The sequence below is a fragment of the Haliotis cracherodii genome, unplaced genomic scaffold (assembly GCF_022045235.1).
Source record: "Haliotis cracherodii isolate W230 unplaced genomic scaffold, xgHalCrac1.p SCAF_5, whole genome shotgun sequence".
Lineage (NCBI taxonomy): Eukaryota > Metazoa > Mollusca > Gastropoda > Lepetellida > Haliotidae > Haliotis > Haliotis cracherodii.
Genome location: NW_027266308.1, coordinates 56,555,979 through 56,578,471, shown reverse-complemented (window position 1 = coordinate 56,578,471; position 22,493 = coordinate 56,555,979). Strand labels below are relative to the sequence as shown.

Genomic DNA, 22,493 nt, shown 5'->3' with positions numbered 1-22,493 from the left:
TAGTGTGTCGGCCAGTTTCGTCTAGTTAACATTTACTTGACCTTTTCCGTCACATGTGAGGAGAATTGATGTGGGAGGAAAGCCCGAAGTGATAAACTGCATAAACACATTTTCACAAACAAAATTCGACTTTAACTGCTTAAACAAAAGTATACAAAAAAGTCATGTAAACAATGGACACAGTCGTAATCAGAATCTTACTTGATTTTTAACATAGGTGAAATGAATGTTGGGTTGAGGACGCAAAGCATGGATTTCCAACAAGACGTGAAATGTGTGTGGTTAAGGGATTTGGGTGAATTATAAAAGAAAGCCTTTAAGTTATTACCCTGTAAAGGATCAAATATGAGTTAACTGTCGGTTCGCAAATAAGAATCACCGAGCTCCGAAGGGGTGAGTTGTTTTCTTTGCACGTGCCCACTGTTAGCAGTATATTCTCTAACATAAAACACATTCCCACTTTTAGAAGAAACATATTTGAAAAATAAACCACAAATTTATAATCAGTTTTTATGCTGAGAGAGTTGCCTTTTCGAAATGCACGTGAATGTTCTGCTACTAATGCACATGCGCCAAATTCCGTCGCGACGTGATCTTGACAATGCTTGTATGACACAAGGCTCATACAACTGCGTATCAAATTATCAACATTTTATCAATTGGTAGCACGATTTGGGAAGATGCTGACAAGGATTATGGGAAATATATAGCATTGAACACTGATGTATTTATTTCTCTTTTAGTTTTTCTCATCAAAGGTCTGATCTAATTACTTTAACCAGAGCATCGTTACATGTAACATAATATACCACAACATTATGCATATTCTTTCTAAGATTTTAAGGATTATACACAATTTGTAAAATAATATTAAATAGTTAATTTCACACAGTTCTCTAATGTCGCCGTAGCCGAGATTGATTATTACACGTCCTCAAATTGTACTAAGATGTGAGATACATGTTTTCGGACAATAATTGAAATAATTCACGTGAGTTTCAAAGACAAAATATTTCCTTCAATTCTAAGTGCACATTAATTAGATCTATGTTCAACATAACGTAGGCATGAGTAATAGACAACCGAATGTCCATTCGTGGAACGTAATAGTTCGTTTTGATAGACTGTGTTTAAATTCTGATGAATGAATTGCAACCGATTCCGTGGCATTTGATTGGCTAACCAAGTAATATTTTCTTGCGTTTATGTTTCCATGAACCGAAAACAATAGGCCACGCCCAATCAAAGCCAAACAAATACCACGGAATCGCTTGCAATTCATTAATAATATCATAATATGAAGATAATTATCAATTTTCTGGAATGAATTTTATGACATCCCGTAGTGTTGACGCCGCCGAGTCGATGGTGAACAGAATGACGGAGAAATGTCTCTTGACACGTTCCCAGCGTGCATCCACATCCGGGGCCTTCTCTATCTCAAACAGCAGGTCAACCAGGCCAGGGAAACTACTTCCGGCGTAGGAATCTGTGCTGCTCTCAGCCAGAAGGAGGTGCCTGAAACACATGCAATGTACAGGTTAATAGCTTCAATACTGAACACTTAGGGATAGGGATATTAATACATGACGGTAAGTAGACGAGTGGATATTGTACAATTAACTGTTGTTTTTGTTGTTGTATTTTAAAGTATTATTACGTTTGGTTGGGTCAGGTGAAATAATAATGAGTGCGGTGTAAAACAAGACTCATTCACAAATATTTTAACACAGGAATCCTTGCTTATACTGAAAATTATGGCGGGCATCGGCATGAGGGACAAGAGTGCCCAGGTTGTCGAAGGCGCCGGTATTCGCTGTGCAGAGTTGCGTCCCTTAGATGTGACGGAAACGTGTCGAATCCCAGATTCGCCCTGATTTGTTTCCGGGTGTGTCGGTGCTCGTGCCCGTGGGTTTCCCCAAAGTGGTAAAGGTATAAGACCTGCATTACTTCGGGCTTTCCTCCCACATCAAACTGAAACGCCGTGATGTGACTGAAATACTGTTCAAAGGGGCGTTGGGCCAAATCCATTCACTTAATCACCCACTAACTCACTAACAGGGCCATATGTATCTGTGGAGTGTGGTATTTTCTTACTTTTTCTGTGATCTATCTGGGAGACCCTCATTGTCCAGGAACGCCTTCTCGAGTAGCGTCAGTTGGTCATTCACAGCCCGGATGGCCATAGGACTGAAACACAAGTAGTTTCATTTTACACTGACCTCATTTGGGCGACCCGAATACAAGTAGCTTCTTTGCACAGTGTCAGTGCAGACATCCGCAAGTCATGGTGGACAACCAGTTATGCTGAGAATATTTCAAATTAGCAATTGCAATGTGACCTTTAGAACAATTTCAACTTTTCGTGAAACAAACGTACTTTAAGATAACTTGGGTTGTCTGCATACATGCACTGTGTGTGGCAGCCATAAGAGTACAGTATTCAGCAACGAAGTTTGCCTGTTGTTCAGCAGTGGACGTACATGTGTCTGTATGCATGAAATTTAACTTTATTTGGAATCCTTTTATAGCCCCGTATGAACATTGGAGTTTAAAAATACCAACAAATAACAAGTTCTTGGTTAAAATTGACCGAGATGCGACTTTGAATACTCCTAAGGCTTTTACGATTTTGACGAAATCAGTTTTGTATGTAAAATGTAAATTATGCACAGGTCCAAATGTACCTTCAGTGAGTAATGTGCTTGGCTGATTGTGTTTCAATGTAACCTGACGGAGAGGGTCGCACAGTACCAACCATGGATGCTCCAGCTCGATTATAACGGAGCGCCTGATTATGACTGTTGGGTGAAATAATATTCACCCTCTTATTCCAAGAACAGGTATAAGTCACCAAAACTACAAAGGCGTGTGTGTCCATTGTAGAGGTTTATATTCATGCATATATCCTTCAACGTTTCTCGCTCATTCTGACAATGGATGTTCTAGGATTCTAGGTTTGTCAAACGTATAATTTGAATGTTTGCTCAAATTCGTCATACGTCATGTTTACTCACTCATTCCTGTTCATATTGGCCACTCTGTCGTTGAAGGCCTCCACCTCCGTACTGAAGTTCGCGATGACCTCCCGAAGGTCATCTGGAGATATAACACAGGAGTGAGTGTGATGCCTTGCGTTAAGGTCAATCAATGAAGCACGTTGTATGCACTTTACCCAAGGTACTATGATGACAGTACATTCCAACTCACAACACTTGATCTAGATTCAACTTGATGGTGTTTGTTCCTGCATGCTCACACACACACACACACACACACACACACACACACACACACACACACACACACACACACATTAATTAATTATATAAGGCAAGACAAAACAAGGGATTTCATAGATCACTTGCAAAAATGATATACACAAAAAACACAACTTCGCACAGCAAATACCCTTATATAAGGCCTGTAGTTTGATGTTACAAAATTTACCTTGATGTACAAGTTGTGTAAAAAGAACTGTTGCTTATTTGATTTTCAAGTTTTTAAATTAATAAATAATTTTAAAATGGAAAAAGTTCCCTTAGAGCTTCATCGTACATCAACATTTTAAGTACACTGTGTTACTGAATGATGATGAATTTATCATCGACGCTGTATTTTGATGGAATTAACTTGATTCAGTACGAGAACACACGTGTACAATAGTACAGTTTCATGCTACCTACCATAATTAGGAAGTTTCGTTTTCAGCGTGTCGCCGTAGTTCCTATCGAGGGCTTTCCTGTACCTGTCGAGGGCCCAGCTGTAGTCGCTGACGTTGAAGGGGATGATGAGGGAGTCGGCAAGAGAACGTACAAGCTCCGCAGCCATCCGAGAGATAGCGCGATGATACTGAGGGAAGTGGATGAGGGCTGACATGAGTTTGAACGCAGCATTTATTAGTTTTTTGCTATAATACGACGTTTAAGTTTTATGTGGAATGCAACGTCGGTTACAGATGCTTGGTTAATACCACGTGCATGGTTGCTTTGTTGACAAACAATGGATGATAATCAGGATGAATCTTGGATTTGACCCCGTAACCAGCAGATCGGGGAAGAGAAATAGTACAACTCTGTTAAGCATCTTTCTCACTGAAATATTTCGTGACACTGTCCACTTGCCCTGCCTTTGCAAGTGTTTGTGACGGGTGTTATTCGCGTGGAAGGATACGCTTAACTGTTTGGGAACACCTGGTATCATCACTATTTGATAGTAATTCATAAACACATGCTAGTTGAAACCTCTACCTTTATGTAAGTTTACTCTTATTAATTGTAAAATGTCCTTGTGGGGAGACGTGTTCAAATAGGCTTTGTGTGTTCACAAATCCCATTCCTTTTTGAAAATATATATTGTTCAAAGCACATGGTTACGGTATAGTTCACACGTTCAGTGGACCGCTTTTAGTGGATATTTCTTATGATTATGGAATTTGTCGCGTTTATTTCAAGCAAGTACAGCGGAATCAATTAAACCTGTCTCATCTCGTAGCCAGACAATACTAGTAGGGAGAGTAGGGATCGATTAAGTGATATTGCTAGGATTCTGCCAGTGGTTTGTTGAAAAATGTCATTTCCATCAGCGAAAATTCAATTCCATAAAGTGATAAATTTATCATTAATAATATGAAGATTTCGTCAGGTAAATGTTGGCAGGGCATAAGGATATTGTCGTTTCAAATCGCTTACTTCAAATTCCTTGTCAATAATGTTTTTGACTGCATAGAACGTCTCGTACACAGAATGGTAGAGCGGGTAGGACGCCACCTTGTATTTGTTCTGGCAGAAGGAATTAAAACGATTAATTTGCATGTTATAGACATAAGGTAAATTACATGTAGTTAGTATATGTTTTCACGTTAATTAGCATATATATAAGATGCTACAGTTCAACGTTTCGAATAAATTGTTTCAAGAGAGTGACCAGGTAGTACAATAAATCACCATAACTAAATGTATGTATTTTGAGAAAGTATTATAAAAAGATGTCAGGCTCGGAATGTGAGAATAAAAGAACATTAATATCTACCTCCAAGTCAGGCCGAAAACCAGCCATCTAAGACCACATCATCAACTGCCCTAATCACAGTATCATGTGAGCAATGTACAAATGCAATCAAACAACATCTATGACAGTCAGGCCGAAAACCAGCCATCTAAGACCACATCATCAACTGCCCTAATCACAGTATCATGTGAGCAATGTACAAATGCAATCAAACAACATCTATGACTTCAGCAGTTCAAATCCGCCGATACGAGCCCTCAATCAAGGACACCTCAAGGATATTTCATCCCATCTTGCCTTTAATAGACCCACGGAGATTCCGGGGTAGATTAGGTCTTCAGCAACCCTTGCTTGCCTTAAAAAGTGACTATGCTTGTCGTAAGAGGCGACTAACGGGATCGGGTGGTCAGGCTCGCTCACTTGGTTGATGCATGTCATCGATCCCAATTGCGTGGATCAATGCTCATGATATTAATCACTGAATTTTCTGGTCCAGACTCGATTATTTACAGACCGCCGTCATATAGCTGGAATATTGCTGAGTGCGGCGTAAAACAACAAACAAACCAACCAACCAAGCCTACAATGAATTGATAAAATAATAGAACAGCCCAGCTATCAGCTCTAATTAATCCTGTCATCACTGTATAATTGTAACCCGTCATGCACGGTTGGCTTCTTTCTGTTTTTACTATATCAAACAACCATTATCCCTTTCATGCATACGGGGGCACGGGTGGCCCAGTCATCTAAGGCGCCGCGATTCGCTGTGCAGAGTTGCGTCCCTTGGGCACGCCAGAAACCTATGATTGTGGGTTCGAATCCCGGTTCACCCCGATTATGTTTCTAGGTTTGTCAGCACCATACCCGTACTTCGGACTTTCCTCCCACATGAAGCTGACACGCCGTGATGTAACTGGAACACTGTTAAAAGCGGCGTTAAACCCAACTCACTCACTCACCCTTTCATGCATACCCTTGTTGTTTTTGTTCATCCTTATTAGATATACATACGTCTTACTGACTCTCTTGCTTTAAAACAGTAAAAGGATCCATACCGAAACGTCGAATCATAATAAAATAAAGAAGTTGTCATTCATAAAATATCTTGTCTTGTCTTCATAAAATATTACTGCTGTTTCTTGATTTAACAAAGAATATTTTACATACAGCGTTGTAGGTGTATCTGAAGTCTACAGCTGTTACACCCGCCTTGTGAAGCAGTTGGGCGTAGTCGCTGCCGGAGCCCGGGGAGGCTATCCTGTAGATGTGATCAGAACAACAGTTAACCTTGCGCATGAATGTTTGTTTGTTTTTTAACGCCGCACTCAGGAATACTTCAGCTATATGACGGCGGTCCGTTAATTATCGAGACTGGACCAGACAATTGAAATCATACGCATCGATCTATGCAATTGGGATACGATGATATGCACCAACCAAGTCAGCGAGCCTGACTACCCGATCCCGTTAGTCGCCTGTTACGTCAAGCTGAACATCTATTCTGGCCAGGATCTTTACGGGTCTTATGCATGAACTGCAGGCAGTGTTTACATTGAGGACGGAGATGCTGGGACACTTGATGACATATACATGTAAACCCTCTATCATAACAGATATATATTTAATGTATTCTTTGTGCACTCAAGGCACATTATGTGTAACGAGAAAAGACAAATGAAAGGACAGGCGATCCTGAACCTTTCTTATATACATTATTTTTTATATAAAAGCCAAGAAACATCATACATGTATGTATGTTTCGATTTTATTCTTGAAAAGAATGGTAACATTTTGGTTACCCCGAACAAGATTAAGCTCAGAACGACAGATAGCGAACCTTTCTGAATTCTCATCGCTTCAGTTGTCGGAAAAGTGGACAACATAACACAGAAACCTTGCAAAACAATCTTAACTGTCTCAAGATCATCCCAACGTTACGAACACGCTGTGGATCGACTATGCGCCGTTATACACAACCGATCGTGTACTACAATTCCATCTTCCATTCAGCAATTTCAGTTGACCTACATATTATACCATACCTGTCAAGGACCTTGTCAGGGTAAGTTTTGATGACCATTGTATGTGAAAAACAGAGCTAAATATGGTACATCTTACACAGGTACGTTCCTGGAGTTGCCGTCTTCATCCTTCCAGGGGTAATTGTGCAGCCAGGTGTCGTAGGCCGTCGTCCTCCCAGCTGCCCTCTCGGCAGGGTTTGGGTTTGGGACCTGTATGTACAGTCTGAATTAAACTCAATACTGTGAGTGAGGTGACTTTAAAGCCTCTTTGGACAGTATGTTTGTATTTTGTCGACAGCGTAATGACATTGGTGAAAATGTCTACGGTTCTGACAAAGACACTGGAATTCGTACACGTAATTAGCGGATCCTGATATATAACAAGTGATAAGCCCCTTCGGACTTTGGTAGAAATGGCCCTTTGACCCACACCCGTTGCAGTTGCGACTTTGGCCTAAACCGCTTAAATTTGACTGACAGCTGCCCGGCAGAAACCATTGTGCAGACAGGTTTCATAAAAATGGTTTACTTTGGCGAACAGACTCGCTTTCCTTTCACCTCTCGCCATAGAGCTAAAATACTTTTGGCGTTGCACCAATCTCAGTCAATCAAGAGTTCCTTGGTAATGGTAATACTGGCCATTTTTCTTCACCAGTCTCAGAGTTACTGAGTGAATGAGTTGGACTTAACGCCGCTTGGAAAAATATTTCATATATACCACAACGTGTCAGCTTGATGAGGGAGGAGAATCCCAAAGTGATGCTGTTCATAGACATTTACCACATTGGTGAAACCCACGTGTTTGGTACTGACAAACCTAGAAATTTAATCAGTAGGATCTGGGATTCGAACCCATGACCATAGGTTCCGAGACCCTTAAGAGACGCAACTCCGAACAGCGCATAGCATCTTCCCTTGACAAGAACGTCCACTGGCCTTTTTATCAAAATCTTGTTTCAAACCTTGCTATATCAAGCCCACTTTCCTGTGCTAAATATGATTGGACTATCGCACATATCGATAGTCAAATCATTGAACGTTTCACAAAATCAACATCCACGACTGGTACACCTTCGTACGAAAGTGATTACCGCTGGAATATGTCTCTTTCGTCTTTTAAACCCCCCCACCGATTGCCTATATTTTTGTGTCAGGGATGACATCGCGTTTTCGTTGTCTGATCGACTTGGTCCTCGCCTATGGTAGACGCCATCTTTGTGAAGCTATACGAGATAAGAACAGTGATCTGATTGGTTATCGCGTTTTCATTACAAGGGGCACAACTCGTGATTTACACGAGGAGGCGCCAGGGTCGAGCCAAGAAAAGTGGCCTTGGTGTGGCAAGGGTAGAAACTAGACTTTGATATAGGCGAGTGGACACGCTTGCCTCAGGAAAATAATCGCATTGGGACGCCTTAGACGACAGTATCACACTTGTCCCCATCAGTAAAGAAGAGCAGTGAACGTCATTAGGCGAGCACCTGGCAACCTGGATGACGGCACGTGTCAAGGTCATCTGATGCTCATACTGCCAACCACACTATTTCTGTATTCACCTTTTTTGCCGCCTCATACGTAGCACGATACAGGAGCGGCGTTCCCAGGGCACGAATCGTGTCGTTCCCTAGCCGGAACATGAAGTGAAGAGACGATTATATATTCACAAATATGCATCATACATCATAGGTATGTCATAAGATATTTTTGTTTTTAATAATTATGAACAAAGTGATATTTGTGAAATATAAATGTATTCAGTTTTTACCTTGCATTGAAATGTCTACGTTGACATAGGCGACCGCTCTTTCCCTTAGGTTTTTCTGGTATTGCTGAAGACGAAATATTCTTATGTTACAATGTCAATGGAAGAACCATAACTTACGCTACGTACGCTAGTGCTTGTAACATGTGCTCTCAGTGGCTCCCTGAAGTCTGTACTCCCCTACCCGGGTGTTACTCACCTCCACCCAGTCATTGGGCCCCAGCGAACCGTACCCCCCTACTTCCTATGTCACTCACCCCCTCCCACTCTAACTGGACCTCAGCGGACTGTACTCCTCTACCCCTGTGTCACTCACCTCCACCCACTCATTTGACCCCAGCAAACCGTACCCCCCTACTTCCTGTGTCACTCACCCCCTCCTACTCTAACTGGACCCCAGGGTACTGTACTCCTCTACCCACGTGTTACTCACCTCCACCCACTCAGTGGACCCCAGCAAACCATACCCCCCCCCCCCCCCCCCCCACACACACACACACTTCCTGTGTCACTCACCCCCTCCTACTCTAACTGGACCCCCGCAGAGTGTACTCCTCTACCCACGTGTTACTCACCTCCACCCACTCAGTGGACCCCAGAAGTCCGTATTCCTCTGCGCCCCAGCTGCAGAACATAATGGACCGACGGGGGCGCCACTTGCCTGGAAGACAGTCATGATGATAGGCTGACAAACATTTAGTGTCCACAACATGCATATGGATTGTCTGTTTGCGTCCTGCGATAGTGGGACATGTTATAATACGATCGTAGAGGTCGTTCACAAGTTCGTTCACAATTCCTATAAGATTGTTATCATTTACAAACGTGTGCTTTGTTGGAGTGGAGTGAGTGTTGTTTTACGCTACCTTTGAAGCGGTTTCAAGGAATACAAAATGGAATAATTATATCACAGTATCTTTGATAACTCTCAAGCAAATGAGAAATCGTTTACGGTTTCTAAAACTCGATCAGTGGCCAAGAAAAACCAATCCCATAGAAGCCATGAGTATATTACAATACCAACAAGTCAATCACAGCTTGCAATATATGAGTTTGTTTCAATGTGTCTTCTTAGATTCAAACAGTTTGACAGTTATAGTGTGTTTATCCTTCAGCTAACTGACCACTCTTGACCAACTGCCCGGTGACCCTGGCTGTCTCCATCATGACGGCTGTTCCACTGGACGGGTCAATAGCCCCGTACACCCAGGCGTCTCTGTGGTTCCCCATCATTACATAACGATCTGTGGACATAATAGTGCATGTAGAAAGATAGCCATCGTCATTGCTTCATGGGGTTGTATACAGTGTGTTCCTCCATCAATACATAACGATCTGTGGACATAATAGTGTATGTAGAAAGATAACCATCGTCATTGCTTCATGGGGTTGTATACAGTGTGTTCCTCCATCAATACATAACGATCTCTTGACATAATAGTGTATGTAGAAAGATAGCAATCGTCACTACTTCATGGGGTTGTATACAGTGTGTTCCTCCATCAATACATAACGATCTGTGGACATAATAGTGTATGTAGAAATATAGCCATCGTCATTACTTCATGGGGTTGTATACAGTGTGTTCCTCCATCAATACTTGCTAGAAACACTCTTTTCTGCCCGTGATTTGCTAAACGGCAGATTTTGAAGCGAATATAACTTCCGGCGTGTGTAAAATGTCGCTTATTTGAAAATCACTGTTTAAATAGCGCAGAAATTGGGTTCATTGAGGAATTGTTATCGTTCACCAAACTTTCTACATGCCATCATTTAATATTGAATATTTAGAATATGTCCAGAAACACGGATTTATGATGTCAAATGAAACATGTTTCAAAGATGCCAAAACCTATATGCTATATCTAGTGCAATAAAGATTTGGTGGTTTATATATATATTTATTTATTTATTTGTGCGGTTTGCAAGCACCTCTCATAAAAAAGGAAACAGAAAATATAAACTGACGTCCAAAAGAAACTTTACCAGAGTTTGAAATCACTCTTGCTCAAAAACAACAAAACATACATGCATGAAGTAAAGTGTATTGAGAAGATCAATACATCCACATAATCAACACTGAAAATGACAATCATACCGCGCCCGAGAATGACGTCAGAGCCCCCCAAAGTTGGGTGTGGTACAAAACTCGAGCTTTCAGAATCATGGACAATAGGCAGAGTACATAAACAATCGCTCACGTTCAATAACAAGTCATTAGTAACGCGTGTGACCACCAAATGCCTCAATACACGCAAAAACTCTTCGACGCACAGAAAAAGTCAGTCGTCTGATGAGGTCACGTGGGATTTGACGCCATTCTTCTTGGAGGGCCAAGATCAGTTCTTGCCGGTTGGCTGAAGAGTGTGGTCGTTGTCGAACACGGCGATCCATCAAGTCCCAGAGGTGTTCTATAGGGGACATGTCGGGTGAGCGTGCAGGCCACGGCAGGACGTTGACGTTGTTGGCTGCGAGGAAGTTAGTGACAATTCTGGCTGTATGGGCTCTGGCGTTGTCATGCTGATAAATGACACCACGTGGGTGCTGTTGAAGAAATGGTAGGACAACTGGACGAAGAATGTTATCCATGTAACGCTGAGCTGTCAAGTTTCCGTCAACGATGACAAGCGGTGTCCTCCCCTGCCCACAGATCCCTCCCCACATCATCACACTCCCTGCACGCAACACGCCGCCGTTCGTTTACCCCTTCGGCGGTAAACACGGTGTCTTCCATCAGCCCTAAACATACAGAATCGACTTTCGTCAGCGAAGACAACCCTCTGCCGGTCACGTCGTTGCCAACGTCGTACAGTCCGGGCCCATCTCAATCGCAGACGACGATGTTGCGCTGTCAATAGCTGTCCTCTGTATGGTCTAAAAGCTCTGATTCCATGGGCCCTGAGTCTCCTGGCCACTGTCTGTCGACTAACCCTGTGACCTCGTCGACTAACCCAAGGCTCGTTCACGTTGTTCGACTGTGAGTCGTGGCATCCTTCTGTGGATGTCTGACTTGCTGTTGCAATCGTTTTATACCCTTACCCGCACGTGCATTTGCAGTTGTCCGTGGTGCACGTGTTTTTCACGCAAATTGGGCAAACATGTAACAGACGATTAACATTTTCTGCATACACTATTGTTGTATTTAGGTTATGTGCTTTAGACAGACTTCATCGAAAAAAATGTTATATTTTGTCTGAAATTTATATGTTCAGTTGGTAAAGTTTCTTTTGGACGTCAGTTTAGATATAAAAAAATTATCACTGTGGACAACCATGACAAATGAATGAAAGTTTTATAAAAGTTAAGGTTTTAACAACCACGTTGACGTAAAAACATACTACAATGAACATTCTTCCTAAAACATTTCCACACATTTATTTGGAATTTCTATTATTTTATAGATAAGAATATACTGTCCAAGAAAAGTCTTGAAAAAAATATTTATGCTCCAAGCTCCAAAAGAATATGTCATGTTAACAGGCCATGCCAAGAATCGTTTATTACCATTAGCCATGGTGGGTAGCCAAACATACAAATGCATTTCCCTGTTTGTGATAGTGTATCTCATATAATTCTTGACAACATTCTTACCACAATATTTAAAAGAAACGGCGTAAATTTCACCTTTATGATGTGGAAATTATTTTCAATTTACAATTAATTTGAAAACTTAAGTATACTAAAGGTTGCACTGAAGTTCAATGGTTTATGACTGTGTACCTCTCATGATTACGATGATAAGAAGGATTTTCTTAATATCACATTTGAAATGACATAAATTTTAATTTTAAGTTGGTATTGGTGTCTGTGAATGGCTGGGGTCTTTCTTTATATGTAAACAGTTTACGATACTGTACAAGATCTTTATAGTTTTTTAATGTACATCCATCCAGTAATTAAAACTGACGTTTTTTTCATTATTTAGTGCTGTCTTTTATAACTCTTTTTTTTCAAGTAGGTGACATTTGGTGCGGAACTGGGTAGCTGTGCACAGCTTTCTTTACTCTGAAAAGGAACTGGCTGAGCTAGCCCAAAGTGTGATTGTGCATACATGTACATGTGCTGGCAGTTGAATACCTAGTTACCTAGTACTTAAAACATGTATATAACGTATAATGTGAATGGGAAAATATTTTTGTGTAACCTTGCGACCGTCTGTCCTGCGCATTCGCTTAATCGTGGCAGGCAGCGGTAAGGTTAGCACAAGTTCATGACGGGGTAGGGCTCGTTTTACGCACAGCAATCGTACGTATCCGTGAAGTATTGACGATGAAAGATAACTATCGGAGATATGTATTTATTCATTTTCATGTATGCATTATAGTGTCCCGAATTTCAATTCAGGAAATGATCTGTAAGAAGTTATCTTACTCTTCATTAATGGTTGGCAAGTTCAAATCCTTATGCACATGCACAATCGTGTACTACTTCACTGGACGCGCATCTGCTAGCCATACAATGCTAGTACAATCTGGTGAGGTGAATGGGGTTTAACGGCGCATTCAAGTTTATTGCACTTGTATAGCCACGTGCATGCACTAATGCCGGTTTCACAGTGCTAGCCCAACGAGATATAATGTTGCAGTTTAGCATGTATGCCCGAGTCAGGCACAGTATACTGACTCAAAACCGGCCAGTATTTGTTTTATCCCCTTAATGCCGAGCGTCGGGCAAGGCAGCAACAAGTACCATCTTTAAACGAATTTCCACTCACCAGGCAGACGCTCTATCCACTAGACCACTAGGCGGACTATAACGACCTCATTGTGAAGGTTATGTTTAGACATGTTGTCTTACCGGGTTCGATTTGCCCTCGTATAACGCCGATCACGTTGTATGCAGTCTTTATTTGATTTCTTGTTGAAATGTTCATTTGGATTTTCCTGTAAACATACCATATTCATGATTTTCCCTAAAATTATTGAAACACAAATACTATATGCCATACATGTAATAGTTTAGAAGAATATAATATCTAATATATAAAGACCATGATAATACGCGGGCTATGTCATGCCATGTCCGTTTAGTGTTCTTATATTCCCAGTTCGCCACGTGGTGGTCGCAGGGCACAACATAGATCACAGTTCCACATAGTTGCAGCACGAAGGCCTGGTGACCATAGTACTATAGTGAGTGAGTAAGTTGGGTTTAACGCCGCTTTTAACAGTATTACAGTTATATCACGGCGTGTCAGCTTAATGTGGGAAAGCCCGAAGTGATGCAGGTCTCAGACGTTTACCACTTCGGTGAAACCCACGAGCACGGGTTTGGTGCTGACAAACCAGGAAACATAATCGGGGCGAACCGGGATTCGAACCCACAATCATAGGTTCCTGGCGTGCCCAAGGGACGCAGCTCTGCACAGCGAATCGCGGCGCCTTAGTCGACCTAGTCGAATGACCTGACTCTAAACTGACGTGTTGCATAATTCACTGGGTTCCGCCGCGAGCCCTATTAGACACCAGGACTAGAGATCTAGAGAAGCAGCGATGATCCCTCAAAGACTGGAGTAGCTTCCCTTCGATAAAGGGCAATAACTCCAGCCGGCAATCCGATTGGTTGCCGCGAAAGGTGACCACGGACATGGTGATCATTTGAGGCAATTGTCTTTTCTGAGTATATGATAGTTTTTCCAAGATGATATTGACTGTCACTGTCCGCGTGACTAAGGTCAAACAAGATAAAACATTATTGATAATACTTGATGCTTGATATCCGAAAAAACACTCACGTGATAACCTATATACATTTTGGGTGTTGGGACCCATGTGGAACCCAGTTGGCATAAACCTTGACCAGTTGCTTCCAAAACAATACCAAACCCACGTGTACATGCTGGGGGGTTGAACCAATGACAAAGAACAATAACACTTCTACTGATATGAAACCAAGGAGAATGTAGGTTTACTTTTATACAACGACCAGTTAATTTCTCCTCTATTCCTGTTTATGACACAGATATTTGCTAGGCACCGACTCATCTTGGCTGTGTACATACGCCAGGCTGTAAGGTCAGGCCGCGTGTTGACGTTCGGCATCCACCCGACTTCTTTAAACACACAAACACGAAGCTGTTCAATTCCGATTTATTACGCAACAACGTGTCTGATCTGCACATTTTGGACTTTGCTAGCGAGTATTTGCAAAAGGAAACACGATTTTGTGGTGCAGTAGTACGCCTTCATAGAAATTAGCTTCGTTCAGACCGACATCTCAAACGTCCCGCATTACTGTAGCGAAACCCGTTAACTCGAACTCACTTATCTCGATATATCATTTTAACACGATGCAACTTGATGACCCGGTCTTATAGCGATCCCTCTGGCCTGATATCAACGTTCTGGTCTAATATAGACACTCTGCCGGCCTCGAACTACGTGTAACTCGATATGACATTTATGCATTGTCTTGACTTTGTATTGCATTGACCTTGAATCCTCCCCGAAAACAAAATATGGACGCTCATGTGTCAGATGATCGGAGTGAGTGTGGTTACACGGCTACATGATTTCCGCCAGTAAATTATCGCAACAATCAAACCAGTTGTTGATAGCAAGAATCCATGCAAGAACGATGACACATATCATAAACACCCGATGCTCATTAGCTGCCTGTTATGAAATGCATGAAGTATTGTGGACCATTTGCGGATTGTGCGCCAAGCAAAGTATATCACCGACAAGTAGCATTTGAGAGCGACTGTTTTCAGCCTAGTAACGTTTTGATTAGGTTTGTCATCTTTTCGTCAAATTGAGTTTTCAAGCGTATACTTTCTTTTGCCTGACAGTTTAGTTGTCAACAATCGACATTGTTCCATGTATCTTATTAGGGGAATTTTTCATTTCTATATCTTAACAGATGCCACAAAAGAATATAAACAATATTCCGTGTCCTGAAACATATACGGAAGTTGAGCGTTTTTATTTCTCCCAACAATTTAGATGTTGTCATTTGTAGGAACATGGATGGCATTAATTTTAACTATGGGCTTAACAGCCAAAACGGAAATGATATTGTCATGCATTGTGAACAGTATGTCAAGTGACTAAATCTATTGTCATTATCTTCTATCCACCAGCGATAGCCAATATGGCTGCTGAAACATTCAGTCTTTATTGGAGTCTTTAACCTGTGACTCCCAAGAAAGAGTATACACATCCATGGTGTAGAGACGATTATTGGAGAATCATACCCACAACCCTCTCTTCTCGGTACACATCCATGGTGTAGAGACGGTTATTGGAGAATCATACCCACCACCCTGTCTTCTCCAGAGCTGGCCCCAGTCTGTAGGTGATGTTCAGACCCCCTCTCCAGTCAAGCGGGGCCTCCTCTCCGCCCATCTCTCTGTGGGTCGAACAAATTGAAAACATATGAATATGTATGCACCTCAACTAACTTCATTTTGCTTCCTCCGATATTCAGAATTGATGTTTCGAGATATCTAAATGACAAAGAAGATTTCTGATTAAAAAGCAACAAGAATTCACCTGAGTATTTTTTCGGCAATGTCATATCCGATAGGGTGGGCTGGTATTTCAGGAAGTCCAACTTCAGAAGCATTCTCAGGATACCGATATGCAGTTTCTGAAATAATGACAGGTTTACGATAAATAGCTGAATACAAACCAATACAAAGCATACACGTATTAATGATGTCATGTGCCCTTCCGCGGTTATGACGTGTTACAGAAACCAGTTATAACGTCAAATGTAATGACGTCAGAGCTGTCAGAACCTAACATTGTTGACGTTGATTCCATTATAGAATATCGCCTTTCAATGTTATACTTAAGCATTGAAAAAATAGAAATGATTACATTGTAGGAATGTAAATCGTACAGATTTCAAGAAGTTCATTGTGAGTGTCTGGTGTCAAACCTACTGATTGCCGCATATCCTGGTGTTAGCGGGTCGCCATCACCAGTGTAGATTGTCCCCCTTTGTGACCCTGACCCTGGCAGCCACCATGTTTCCGGGTAGACACGTGGGTCGCCATTCCACGTGTAGTCAGCTGGGTCTGAGAAGATGATGACACCAGTCGCGCCGTGGTCCGCAGCTATCTGAACCTACAGTTCCACACGATGCGATGCATCAATATCTTGGCACTCTGACGTATCCAATATCTGTCAAACACGAAGCTCGACACAGGCTGAATTTATATACTTTGAAGTATTGTGTTTTAACTGTGCTAGCATCACATGTGTGAAAAAGCTGGAAAAGACACCATTTAGCTGGAGTATTGTTCGACGTTAAACAACAGACAAACAAACAGAAAAGACACGGTAGCATACAGTGTATTGGCTATGGCAGGAATAGTCTTCCCAACATACGTCATGATGTCTACATGTAACCTACCTTACTTTGACTAGATCTGCACAACTACAGCTTACAACTGTAAAACACTCCTTCTGGGAACACAGTTATTTATCAGGAGGTGAGGTGAAATTGGGTGAAATTGGCACGTGTGTGTGTGTGTGTGTGTGTGTGTGTGTGTGTGTGTGTGTGTGTGTGTGAGTGTGAGTGTGTGTGTGTGTGTGTGTGTGTGTGTGTGTGTGTGGCTGCTTGTACTAGTCCGGACTAATGCCGATTTATAGTGCTAGCCCACTGAGATACCATGCCGCAGTTTAACATGAATAACCCACTCCGACACAGTATACTGACTCCGAGCCGACCAGTCCTTGTTTTAGCCCCTTAATGCGGAGCGCTAGACAGGGTAACAACAAGTACCATCTTTTAACGTCTTTTGGTATGACGCGGCCGGGGATCGAACCCCGGACCTTCCGCTCTCCTGGCCACGGAGGCGGTCTTATTTATCAGGAAGTCAGGATAGTTTACCGGGAACAAAAGACAGGTATGTCTGGCGTATGTATGTAAACTCTTTGAAGTGTTAAGTACAAAAGTTAACACTGTTAAGTTAGCCATGTGTAGAACAGATATGCGAGAGTGCCCTGCATTATATACACATAATTCAAGAAAAGTGACAATCCACACGAAACACTCACGTAATCACGATTTCACGCGCCTAAATCATTGACAAGGAATGCAGACTCCATTGTTGACATAATACATGTTATGTGCTCAGCAGCACAATAGTAATTAATTCACACTCTATAATTGTTGACGTCCTCCATACATGTTTGTTGCCTGTGTTCAATTTTATACAATTTGAAACAATAAGGGATCGCATGTATTGAATGGAAATCCAATGGTGACAACGTGTCGCTGAGGGCACATCAAGGATGTGATACGAGGAGTGAATGTTAAGAGTGACTGCTTCCTTCGCGGACCAGGACAAATGCCTGACATCGTCTTGGCATCCTCTGGATGAGGGTTCCCATGATAACCCTTCAACGTTAGTAAGAATGCGGCGCACACGACCTACACAGAGATTTTCAAATGGGTAAGATCAGGGTCTTCAGCTGGCCAGGGTAGCCCACGGATATAACTGTTTTAAAATTCACTGAGGAACGAGCTGCGTGGGGCCGGGCGGCAACCCCTGTTGGAATTCGAACCGACTACCAATTCTACGCGCAAGGGTACTGCGACTGGTTACAAAACCTCATGTCAAACCTCTGTGAGTCGACCATCAGCACACCTGAGACGATGCAAGCCCACGCCATAACCGAGCCACCACAATACCAGTTGTGCTGTTCCATGGCACACCGCTGGTATAACGCTCATGACTCCAAACACGACTCGGCCACCTCTAAGCCTCGATTCTTCATTGCACATTATGGGACGCTAAGGACTCAACTGTCTGACGCAGCCGGGTCAGTCTTGATGAGATCACTGGTTGACGACATTTTAACACTGGAGCTTTGAACCGACTGCGTACAGTTCATTGACTTAATCTCCCGTGGCTTATGGCTTTGCAATAAGGCGTTTATGTCATATAATGATCCGAATCGACCTCTTTAGGCTGTGGACATTGTCTGGTTGTCTTCGCTGCTTGTCGTTTTATATGTCTACAACGATCATGGTACATTTTAAATTAACCGGCTTACCAATGGGTATTCAGTAGCCTTGAAATCACACATATATATTTGTTTAAAACACTGACAGACTGTCGGAGTGAAATCTCCGCCCTAAACATTCCAAACCTTGCCATTTGTGTGCTCCTGCCATCAATAGGCTGGACATTATGGTCAGGTGAGGTGAAATGGGGTTTAACGTCGCGGTCAAGATTATTGCACTTCTTCAAAGCCAGTGCTTGTTTAAAAAAGTGAGAAAATAAACATGTCTGAAATTCACGGACTTTGACTCACCCACACAAGTTCCATGCGTTCAGAAAATCGTTTCCCAAAAGAATATTGATCAAATTCCGATGCTTACTAAATTTTGCGAGTGAAGTTAAAAGATGGGTATAGTACTGGATCAATACTGACCTTACTTCCCCTGAAGATCTTCCCGTATCTGACGATTACTATCTTCCCCGTGACGTTCATGCTGGCGTTCTTCTCCAGCCAATCATAGTCCTCCACTCGCCCGTAATTTACATACACCATGTCACCCTGGCACAAAAACACGTGTTCTGATCTATTGTTCTTATCATCGTCCAAACTATTCATTGTCAGTGTGAAGGACATTTCTTCAGTATGTGTTGAGGTGGGTTTACTGTAGCTTTGAACAAACTGTCAGTTTCTGGCGAGTCTAACGGGTTGAACTCTACATTGCGGGTGGGCAAGAGATTTCTACAGGAAGAGGAGATTATACATTATACAAAACAACAGACCATGTTTGTGGTCAGGATGACTAAATGTCCTCACCTCCACTAAGCCTGCCGGGGAGTAAGCGTTGTACGGCGGCAGCGCATCAGGGTCATCCTCGCCAGTCAAGTTAGCTTCCTTCAAAGGCGACTCGTACACAATCCCCCCGGTTTCGTTCAGGACGCGCACCACGTTGGGGTTGTTGGCGTCGGGGAAGGACAGAAGGACGTCATACGGCGTTAGCTTGACGTCATCAAACCCCCATTCCATCCATTTATCCTTGATCCAGTTACCAAGGTCAAGGTTATTTTGAGACCCCGCGACGTGTGGCTTCAGAGTGAGAAGTCTGGAACATATATGTCTGTGTGTGAGAAGTCTGGAACGTATATGTCTGTGTGTGAGATGTCTGGAACATATATGTCTGTGTGTGAGATATCTGGAACATATATGTCTGTGTGTGAGAAGTCTGGAACATATATCTCTGTGTGTGAGATGTCTGGAACATATATGTCTGTGTGTGAGATGTTCCTGAACATATATGTCTGTGTGTGAGATGTGCGGAACATATATGTCTGTGTGTGAGAAGTCTGGAACATATATGTCTGTGTGTGAGAAGTCTGGAACATATATGCCTGTATGTGAGATGACTGGATCGTATATGTCTGTATGTGTGAAGTCTGGAATATATATGTCTTTATGTGAGAAGTCTGGAACATATATGTCTGTATGTGAGATGTCTGGAACATATATGTCCGTGTGTGAGAAGTCTGGAACATATATGTCTGTGTGTGAGATGCCTGGAACATATATGTCTGTATGTGTGATGTCTGGAACATATATGTCTGTGTGTGAGAAGTCAGGAAAATATATGCCTGTATGTAAGATGACTGGAAGAAATATGTCTGTATGTGAGAAGTCAGGAACATGTATGTCTGTATGTGAGAATTTTACTCCATGTGCTCCTAAGGCGAGTAGCCTATCGCAGACTTGCTAAGATGTCATCATGACATGACCTTCTTTGCAACCTCAATATTTTATTCATTAGTCGCTCAATCACGTGCACTATTGTTTATAATGATACGAATGACCGACTGTCGTCTTGACAGCCCTAATCATTGTCCTGGTCGCAACTAGGCCTAATTCCATTTGCACGTTAAAACTTAGAAAAACAATCATTTGTATGTGATTCCAGTATTAAATTATAGTATTGTATAATAATAATAAAAAACACGCCCTATTTTGATGTTACAAAAACATGTAAACAAACTGAAACATGTGACAGAATGAATGTAGTTTTACGCTCTAGGTTTCATCATAGTCGGCTCTTATAGAAGGCCAGACAGGGAACAGCGACACATCACCGTACATGACACTGTGTGCACCAACCATTCTCCTTGTTTCAAATTGTTGACCAATGTCGGTTTTATTTTACTTGTAGCCATCGGAATAACATCAAGAATCATAACAGGTTTTTTTTAACAGAATTGACACTTTTATTACAAATCCCCTCCCACACGACGCCCTGTACACGGTCAAAATGTAAACAAACTCAAGGATTTCAAACAGCGTTTAACAGTTTCGACAACTAACTGTATAAAATCACCAACCTTGGGGCATCGAAATAGACCACTCAATCTGTTATTAAGATATTTATTTCTTTATATGTTCAAATGTTGACTTACGACACAGCGTCGTTCCTGGTTTACACGAATCGAACCACATCAGAAGAGACAGCTTTTATTGAATATCAGAAAACAGAAATACATTTCCGACAGTTAATACTGCCAAAACAACTTAACAATACACACTAAAAACCACAACAAAAATATGTTTTGAAAACAGGAGCGCACCAGTAACGAGAAAATACACACACACACACACACACACACACACACACACACACACACACACACACACACACACACACACACACACACATATATATATATATATATATATATATATATATATATATACTCTCGCACACACATAGACCTACCCACACGCACATACATACCCCCATACCTCAAACTTATTATTATTTTTTTTAAATTCCAGTCTCACTCGTTTTGTTATATATTTGATTGTGATAAAATATCGTAATATATCTGGAGTATTGTTGAGTGAAACGAACAACAACCAAACAAAACACAAAATATCAGTTGATGCATCTCCTTGGCGACCCCCCTGCAGATGTCAATGGAGTTGATTGCCAGCACCACGTTGACGTATATATCTGATGACAAGCATGCTGTATGTTTGCGTCCATAAACGGCAACCAATTAGACCAACGGCTGTCGTATTCATCAGCCAAAACAAACACACATTGTCCCGTGAATCAGCCATTAACCATGCAAAATGAGACCCCCAAGAATCTATACACAAGGCAATAACAACATTTACAAAATATTTTCTGTGACATTTACCTGAGGTACTCCTCAATTTTCGTATTATCCACTGCATCTATAAGTTGTTTGCCAATTTCCGGGTCGCCATCTTTGATGATTGTCTCTGGGATACCGGGCAGGAAGACTCCATCTTTCTCAGGTGTAGACTCGGGTTCTGATTGGCCAGGACATATTCCGTAACGACCAATGAGAATACCAACACACAATCCGGCCAAAACAGCACATATTCCACCGAGAATAAGGTTGCGTTTTCTGTTAGAATGGTACTTGCCTGCACCAGAATCGTCCACCATATAAAATTTGGGCATGTTGGTGTGTCTACTGAACCAATGGATGCAAGGACTCCTTTCTTTGAAGAATGCCTGACCAATGGAATTTGTTGATCATGTGTTTGGAGGAGTAGGCATAGAAGGTATTCTTGTACTAGAAATTGAATAAAACCGCCACAAAATATAACGAAACAATCACATTCTGTAAATTTAATTTTATCACCTTCACTATTTCTATTAATTATCCTGAGACTCAAGTCATTATTAATACTCAGTCTTTTGTACATATCTCAGTTGTGATATTACAT

General features: G+C 41.8%; 1 protein-coding gene across 1 annotated transcript; it reads right to left on the bottom strand.

Annotated features, from left to right (window-relative positions):
* Positions 1 to 1,310: 1,310 nt before the first annotated feature.
* Positions 1,311 to 22,224, bottom strand: LOC139442780 (N-acetylated-alpha-linked acidic dipeptidase 2-like). The gene is made up of 18 exons (XM_071223672.1): positions 21,935 to 22,224; positions 19,569 to 19,854; positions 19,188 to 19,313; positions 16,685 to 16,868; positions 16,290 to 16,386; positions 16,057 to 16,146; positions 13,594 to 13,679; positions 9,921 to 10,040; positions 9,372 to 9,457; positions 8,800 to 8,863; positions 8,591 to 8,658; positions 7,132 to 7,244; positions 6,181 to 6,271; positions 4,692 to 4,781; positions 3,687 to 3,852; positions 3,018 to 3,099; positions 2,098 to 2,190; positions 1,311 to 1,518 (listed from the first exon to the last, which is right to left on the bottom strand). Exons 1-18 carry the CDS (start codon positions 22,222 to 22,224, stop codon positions 1,311 to 1,313), a joined length of 2,340 nt encoding a protein of 779 aa, XP_071079773.1.
* Between the last annotated feature and the right edge of the window lie 269 nt (positions 22,225 to 22,493).